An 8,765-nucleotide genomic window follows, 5' to 3' on the forward strand; every position below is an offset into this window, starting at 1 on the left:
ATGAAATGTCAGTTGAGAAGGGATGGAAAACTAACTTATCTTAATACAACTGCTTTTCTTTTAAACTCTTAGCACCCATGCGGAAGGCATTTTGAAACCACATTTTTATTCCTAAATAGCTCTTTTGCTATTATAGAAAAGTTACACTAAATATGTGACTAAATTAATGCAGAAAATTAATGCTGCAATTAGGATTATACTTGGCAAGGTGTGATTCTGCTACCTGACTACCAAGATACCCTAATATTCAAAATAAAATAAAATCATAAAAATAAGAAAAAAACAAAGCATCATTCACCATCAGCAGTGCAAATGCATAACTCCCCATCTAAGGAGACCACACCCACAAAAGCACAAGTGCTTCTATAATAAAGACAGAAAACTTGCAAGTGAATTTCTTCAGCACTTGTAAACTCTAAAATTTCAGCCCAAATTTCAGTGGATATCTCCATATGATCTAAATTTATAACTCAAATTTCAAAACTTATTTGTATTTGATTTAGACCTGTTGATTGATTGGGTTGACATTTAAATTTGCATTTTGTTTGTTATGTTTGTTTATTTTAACTATAGAGAAAGCTAAAATGGGTAATGGAATTTAAAATATAACATACACCATGACACATTACTATTCGGCATTTAGTTTGTTCCTTACTTTCATTATGCATTTGGATCATATAGGGCAACGGTTCCCAAACCTTTTTAATCATGGAACACTTTTAATCTTACAATATATTTGCGGAACACTTACAAAACACAAGTTTAGCAGAAGCCAAAGAACTATTTGCTAATATTTTATTACATACAATGCACTGTGCATCAGAAGCATCTTTATTTCTAACACATGTAAAGCCGAAATTCAAATAACTTTCATCATACTTTCCTTTTAATCTTTTATTAGTTGTTCCTGTTTTTTCACTTCGGAATTTTGGGGAACAAAAGGCTGTGATTGTTCATCCTCATTTGAAGTGTGACAATATTGTGTTTGTTTTCATCGAGCACAGTTGCAGTATTCAAAGTACTTGCTTCTCGTTTTAAAGTTCCTTTTTTCAACCACAAATCCATTGTTATTTATTTTAATAATATTTCAAAATACTGACAATTATCAAAAAAAAATTTATACAAGAAAGTGAGTTTAGTTATTATATCAGTTCGCTTCTACCTCTCCTTCAACCCCTGTACTTCAGGCTAAATTGCATAAGAATGGCATGTTAGACTACTACATTGCTACTTTTTCGTAGATGGTATTACCTCTATGCATACTATTCTATGCAAAGCCCGCTAAAACAAAGTGTTCTGTGGTCTACTTGATTATTAGTCTATGCCAGTAATATTAATAACAAAAAAAAAATAAATAAACAATGTTAAAAATTAATGATACAAAAGTAGTGTATGCTACAAATATGCAAAATTTATTTATTTTATTTTTTAAATTATTAATTACAAATTTTTGCCGAAGTTGTTTATATCTCATGGAACACAGTTTGGAAAATGCTGATATAGAGACATCTGCTAACATTTGGCTGGACAAGTGAACATTGACTAAAATATGATCTTTTTGGAGTTCCCAAGTGCCTGACATTCCCTTGAAGAAGTGCCACTTGTGAGTCTGTCTTTATTTAATTTCATTTATTATGAAAGTGGTGCTTTATAGTTTGGTGACAGTGCATCTCCAACAAGTCGTTTGCACTGCTGTTGGTGATGTTGCTTTGTTTGTTACTTATTTTTATGATTTTATTTTGATTATGGTATCTTGGTACTAAGGTGGCAGAATCACACCTTGCCAAATGTAACCCAATTTTAGCATTAATTTGCTGCATTACTTTGGCAGTATATTTATTGTTCCTTTTCTGCAATAGCCTTAGACATAATGACATCTGTCTTTATAGTAAAGCTCTTCTGCATTTTAAAATCAAAATGTGTTCCCCCCCCAGCTGTAATTAATTTTCATGAAAAGTTTTCCCCAGCTCCTTAATTAAGAGGCAGTGTTAGGTGGGTCGGGAAACTGCTAGCTTGGGGGATTCACAGACTAAAAGATTAACAGTAGCTGCAGGCAGTAAAAGTGATTCTTGCACTGCTTCTATTGGAATGAGCAGCAGCCTGGAAAGCAGTCTTTGAGATTTCAAGGACTGCTGGGAGTCATCATGGAACAAGTAAATACATTGGGCTGTTAGGGTAACTAAGAGTAAGAACAGGTGCAATGTATACTTGCACTACACCAATGCTAGAAGTATAATAAATAAATTTGATGAATTTTAGGTGCTGATCAAGACATCAAAGGCACATACTGTTGGGATATCAGAGACGTGGTGTCACACAGAGACAAGGAATGCAGAATTGGAGTTTGGGGAGTACAAATTCCAATTAGAAAGGATAGATAGGGATGTGGTTATGCTGTTAGTTAAGAAACAAAATCTAAGGAAGTGCATCCAGTTGACACGGGTGGACAGTGCAATGTTGAGTCAGTTTGGTGTGACATGCACACTGTGAAAACAAAATTGAAAGTATTTTTTCAAATTCATTTCCCCTCAGAACTGATTTTTATCCCACCCCAATTGAAACCTACTTTGAAGTTTCATAATAATAATAAAAAAAAAAAACTTTCAGATTCAATATTAATAATTATATAACAGTAATAATTATCCAAAATAATTATCAATATTAATTAAAAAATAAAATGTAATAAATTTTCAATTTACCATATTTAATATAATTCCAAAACAAATATCGATATCCACCTCTACTTAAACAAAAAAATTAGAATTAACTGTCACTGGCAATTCTGATTGTGGGAATGATGTGTAAGCATACCCCTTACCTGTATTTCTAAACTATTGGTCAGTATTAGATATAGCAAAGAAGCAGTTAGAGAGTGTTACAAGTGAATGTTCTTAGAATTGAAAGTAAGTCAACCCAAAATCTCGGATGTAGAACTAGGGATTAACGATATCATACTTTAAATAAATACCGTATACTGTACAAATACAACTAAAAGGGAACTCCTCGCCAGGAGACATGACTTATATCATATTCTTGATGTAAATGCTACTTTACTGAACAAAAATACAGACTGGGTCATTTCCACAAAAGAGTACAAATTTCGGTGAATTTTGGAGATGGAGAAGTGCACCTTATTGATCAATTAAGTGTCAACAGACAACTAATACACATTTTTTCTAAAAAACCTTTAAGAATCTAAATACATAACAAAATATTTAAAAAAAATATATGTAGGAAATTGCGTGAAAAGTTCGGAAATAACAGTTCATTACGATTATTTGTACCCGAACATCTTTCATGTTACCTGGCCCGTGCAGACCTCTAATATGTATAGTGCTGACTTTAAAGGTGATGAAAGTGTTATAGTAAGAAATCTTTTGATTTTGTGTGCAAATGCTTAGATGTATTTTCTTTTAACAGACTTAACTGGAGTTACCAAACCCTTTCAAAATGGATAAGTTTTTAAAAAGAAAACATGATGAGTCAAAAATTTATGCAGTAACACTACCTTTGCAGTTGTCTGATTTAGACCTACACGTTTCAAATGCAAAGAAACAAAAAATTAAAAAGTATGCATTTCAGTACTTTTGGGAATGATTATTTGGTAATAGATAACAGTAGTGGAACTGATGTAATTTGCTTATTGTGTCAGGCGTGTTTGGCTGGCTATTGGAAGTCGAATTGTGAAAGACATTACCAAACATGCCATAGGAATTTTCATGAAGCTTTTCCCAAATTTAGTGATACAGGCAACCCTGATATAACCATGGTACTTTAATAACAAGGTTTTGCTCTAACACGGTTTGAGAATTGTGTGAAATCTCGTATAACAGGGTAATTTTAAGCCTTTGTGTGGAGAAAACCCTGCTATTATGTTGGATGTAATTTTTCAACGTTTCATTCTTTTTTGTGAATCCTCGCTAGTCATTATCGTCTTTGTGATATTTTTCTAAAGCACATTTCTGGAGGTCACTACCATAAAACAATTTGCACTTTGTTTTATTTGGTTTTTCTGTTCGTCCAATCTAATTATAAACGGGTAGTAAACTCGATCTTCTTGCATTTGCTATGTACTGATAGCTGGAATTTTGTGGGTTTTCACATTATTATGGTAAAATGTGTTTCCCCTTCAATCATATAAAAAACATAAATTTTCAGAAACTCATTACTCCGTATCTCACTTGTGCGTGCCATGTTCTTTGTTATTAATTGCTTATCATTTTTACTGTTTAAAGTGGAAAAAATCTAATTTCCAAGTTTTATTACTATTGGATAATGTGCCAGGCCATCCAAAAGGTTTAAGTCACCCAAACATTGAAGTAATGTTCCTACCACCTAATACAACTTCTTTAATTCAGCTATTAGATCAAGGCATTATACTACCTTTAAAACTCATTACATCAGAAAATTGTTACAATGGATTTTGGAAAAAATTGATTCCGAATCTATTGAAGTGATGGAGGCATGGAAACATTTCTCAATTGTGGACTGTATCGGAATCATAGCTTCATCGCTCAAAGAAGTAAAACCATCAACATTAAATGCATGTTGGAAAATGTATGGCTGGAGTCAGTTCATTCAGGAAATATGGTCAAACTGGCAGAAAACAGAATCAGTGCGATAGTAGGAACTTTTGATGATGACTACTGAAGACATTCAAGAATTACTGGTAGAAAAAGAGGCTGGCAAAGCTAATATGGTGGAAATGGCATCGGAGGTAAACCAAATCAATTCAGAGGATGATAGCACACATTAAAATTCTGAAGTTCCAAATTTTACACTAAAAAGCATAGGGGAAGGCATAAACTTAGCTGAGCAATTGAATGTGAATCCTTTGACCGAAAGAAGCACAAAATTCAAAAGGGAGCTTCAAAAATGTTTAGCTCCATATCAAGAAATTTACAAAGCTCTATCAAGCAAAAGCAAACAAACCCAGATTACTGATTTTTTAAAGAGAGCAGAAGGTACATGAAATCTAGATGGTGCAGAAGAAAGTTCAGAAGGTGAAGATATTCTGCAACAGAAAACGTTCTCGTTTGATTGTGCTTAGTAGTGAGGAAGAGGCAGAAAATTAAATGAACATACATTATCTGACATATAAGTATCACATTTTGTAAGGTAAGACGTTTGTTCAGTTATTACTATTTAAGTTACTACTATTATAAAAATTAAGTTTCTGATAGTTATAAAAAAAATTGTGTATTTTTGTTAGCTTTTGGAATGTAATCCTCCTTTTTGTACTGGTTCTTAGTCCCGTAAAACATGGTTTCGCATCACACGATATTTTGTAGGAACCAAACTACTGTGTTTTACGAGGGTTACCTGTATTAGAAAAGCTAAACTTCAAGAAAAAAAAAAAAGAAACTTGAAGGACAGAAAACATCTTAAATTTACGTCAAGCTAATAGTAGTAAAGTGTTAGCAAATGAAGTTTCATTTATTTCATCAAATATAATTGCAAAGAATTCATTGCCTTACACTAGTGGAGAAATAATAAAAAATTGAGTAGTGTCATCATTAGAAGTGCTTGCTAGCGTCTTACCAGAACAACAAAAAACTACCTTGATTAGCTCTGCAAAAAATATTTCTTTGAGTGATGATATAGTTTAAAATTGAGTTCATAAAATGGCAGATGTAATATTCAATGAATTATTAGGTAGAATCGAAAGTTGTGCATTTTTTTCCACTGGCACTTGATGAGTCAACTGATGTTTCGGGCATATCACAACTCATGTGCTTTGTTCGTTTAATTCAACGTGTCAGCTGTGAAGAAACTTTTTCAGCTATTTTGCCGCTTACTGGTCATACAACTGGAAAAAGATGTATATGATACACTTATGAAATTCCTCAGTGCACAAAATTGATCTGAGTAAACTTGTATCAATTGTTACCGATGGTATTCCTTCCATGATAGGGAAAAACAAAGGCCTTATTGCTATTCTTAATAGAGATGAAAGGATAGCTAATTTTGTGCATTATCCCTGTTTGATTCATATTGAAGCCTTGTGTTCACGAATGAAAGGTCAAAAAGAAATTATAGGATGTCTCTAAGTCTTTGTTAAAGTCATCAACCATTTTATTGCTAAATCCCTAAATAAGTGACTTCTAAAAGTATTTTTAGAATATCTTCAAACACCGCATTCTGATATTATTACCCATACAGAGGTTTGTTGGCTCAGTTGTGGAAAGGTGCTCTCCAGAATTTGGGAGGTGTTTGAAGAAGTAAAAGCTTTTCTAATAGAAAGCAATAAAGAAAACATTTTTAATGAAATTTTCATTCGTGGCTGACATCTTCAGCCATTAAATGAGTTAAATTTGAGGCTACAGGGAAAAGAGAAATTTGTGGTAGTTTTATACAAGGAGATTATTGCATTTGAGAAAAAACTTCAAGTGTTTCAGAATCAAGTTTTAAAAGGAAACTTTCTTAATTTTCCTACTCTTAAAAAATGTCTGGAGGAAACTGCTGGGGAGTGACCCTATCATCTGTAATGAATGTAATCAAAAGACCTTAGTGACCAATTCCAAGAAAGATTTGAATACTTGAAAGAGCACCTCCCAAAATTTGAATTAATGACAAATTACAGAAATTTTGAAATTTTCAATCAAAATGAAGTAGCAGCTGCAGAGTTAGAAAACCTGTTGATATGCAGTTGTCTTTAGCTCTGAAATCTCTTTTCCAACACAAAACTATTTTAAAATTCTGGAGTTCTTCCAACTGCAAAAAATTTCCTTTATTACAAAGAGAAGTGTTCAAAGTATTTTCTATGTTTGGATAACATACACGTGTGAAAGTGCTTTTTCATTAATGAACAATATCAAAAACAAAAAAAGGACAATATTGTTGACATCACATTTGGAAGAAAATTTGCGATTATCTCTCCATAATGGAGAAATTAATTTAAAAGTTTTGGCATCATCTCTTCAAAGTCAAGGTTCACGTTGATAAGGTAATAAATATTAGCACCCAAAATTTTTAATTGAGAAATATAATTCTTGTATGCATAATATGTCTAAAAATTACTTAATGCATTTTTAAGATGCATTTTTATTCTTTAAGCAAAAAAAATTTATATTTTAATATGTGGTGCTTGCACGTATTGTAAACTGCAAAATTTTGCTTGCTTAAAGCAAAAGGTTAAGAACCCCTGCTCTAGAAGGAAGGGGATGAATCAGATTGGTCCGCTTGATATCAATGGCTCATGATTCTGCTCAGGCAGCTGACAAACTGAATGAGTATTTTGCATCTACATTCACACATGAGGAATTCTGTAGGGAGGAATTCTGTAAGTGGAGGCCAGAAGTTTATTATTGAACTCTGGTAGGGAGCTAAATGATTTTGTAATTATCAAGAGCAAAGTGGAGGAGAAATTGTTGAAGTTAAACATAAGAAAGGCACCTGGGGTAGATGGGATCTATCCAGTTATATTAAAGGAGACAGCAAAGGAACTAAGCAAACCCTTATCCATGATTATGAGAGCATCCTTGAACTCGGAAGGTCACCAGGGAAGGGATGAAGGGTGTGTCTTCATTCTGCTTTAAAGTACAGGACTTCAGAATCATAGTGTCCCCCCCCCAAAGGGTTGCAGACTGGTGCAGCAAGTAATAGGTGGTGGACCGGCAGTTGAGAAACACTGCTATATAGCAATCAGTGAACCTAAAAAAAATATGCCAAAAAATCACATCTCCTAGCTATTAGGCACCTCCATAGCCAGGTGGGCAGGAGCAGCAGTGTGCAGCACGTGCTTCTTGATTAGACCGGGGTTTGAGCCCATGAGCCACCAAATACGGAAAGGTCAGGGAATGACCACCGCATATCCCCGGAGCAATATGGCCTTAGTTGCTAATGCTCCTAAAAACCAAATAACAACAACAACTCCTAGCTATTACTCAATGTACACATTTTCTTTTGAGCTGCTTGTATGGATGCTCAAATGTATAGAGTAAAATTTTAATAATGTCAAGGCACACTATATAGTTTTCCTGTTATGGCTGTTTTATATCCTATATTTCAGATAATTTATCATATTATTAGACAAAGATATTTTAAAGCAATCAACAATTGTAATAATTTTATAACTTCTTTTTTTTTTTAATATAGAAAGCAAAGCTTGCCAAAAAAGGAATGATCCAAAAGGAATGTAGCTCAGATTCTTGAGTACCTACCTGATATTTGTTTAGATAGAAGAACAGAAGGACAAGTGCCTGTAGTTGTAAGAATAATCTTCACCTGTGCCAGATCTCACAAAGGAGACTACTTTGTAAATCTCCAACTTTGTATATTAGAAACTAATTTTGGGAACAGGAGGATTCTAGTTGCAACATTAGTAATTTTTGTGTGTAATAAGAAGACAAAAGATTGTGAAGATCTGTGTTTGTATATGAACTACTCTAGTGGGCTTGTGATAATACTTTTCATAACTTCCAGGCAGTTTTTCCCAAACTTTCCATTTAAGACTGCTTGGAAAACAAATGACAAAAGAATCTTTCAGCTCATATTGTATTATTCTCTCAATCATTAAACCTATTTTCATTTAAACAGAAATAAATAATAGATCACTTTAGTGGTTTTTTTTTCCTTTTGTTGCACTGTATCTTTTCATGCATATACAAAGGTACAGCGAAAACTTCCTTGATGATTTTGAAGGGAGTGAACAGTTCAGCTTTCCTAAAAGGGAAATGGCTAAAGGTGAAACAATTTTTTGACTCAAGTTGAATTTTTAGTCTCAAAAGAAGATCCTTATTATATTAATTTGTTGTTTCTGTCTT

At 33.2% G+C, this 8,765-nt stretch overlaps 1 protein-coding gene across 2 annotated transcripts in view; it reads left to right on the top strand.

The window, feature by feature from the left end:
• The window catches only part of LOC150088616 (uncharacterized), a 345,392-nt gene extending 336,974 nt beyond the window's left edge, over window positions 1-8,418 (top strand). For both annotated transcript variants that reach the window (XM_090369593.1, XM_090369592.1), the window contains exon 21: window positions 8,098-8,418. In XM_090369593.1, the coding sequence (XP_090225719.1) occupies window positions 8,098-8,154 (57 nt within the window). In that variant the 3' untranslated portion in view covers window positions 8,155-8,418. The remainder of the gene's footprint in view (window positions 1-8,097) is intronic.
• The last annotated feature ends 347 nt before the right edge of the window (window positions 8,419-8,765 follow it).

The sequence above is a fragment of the Mastigoproctus giganteus genome, chromosome 3, assembly GCF_048544385.1.
Source record: "Mastigoproctus giganteus isolate SK-2022 chromosome 3, ASM4854438v1, whole genome shotgun sequence".
NCBI lineage: Eukaryota > Metazoa > Arthropoda > Arachnida > Uropygi > Thelyphonidae > Mastigoproctus > Mastigoproctus giganteus.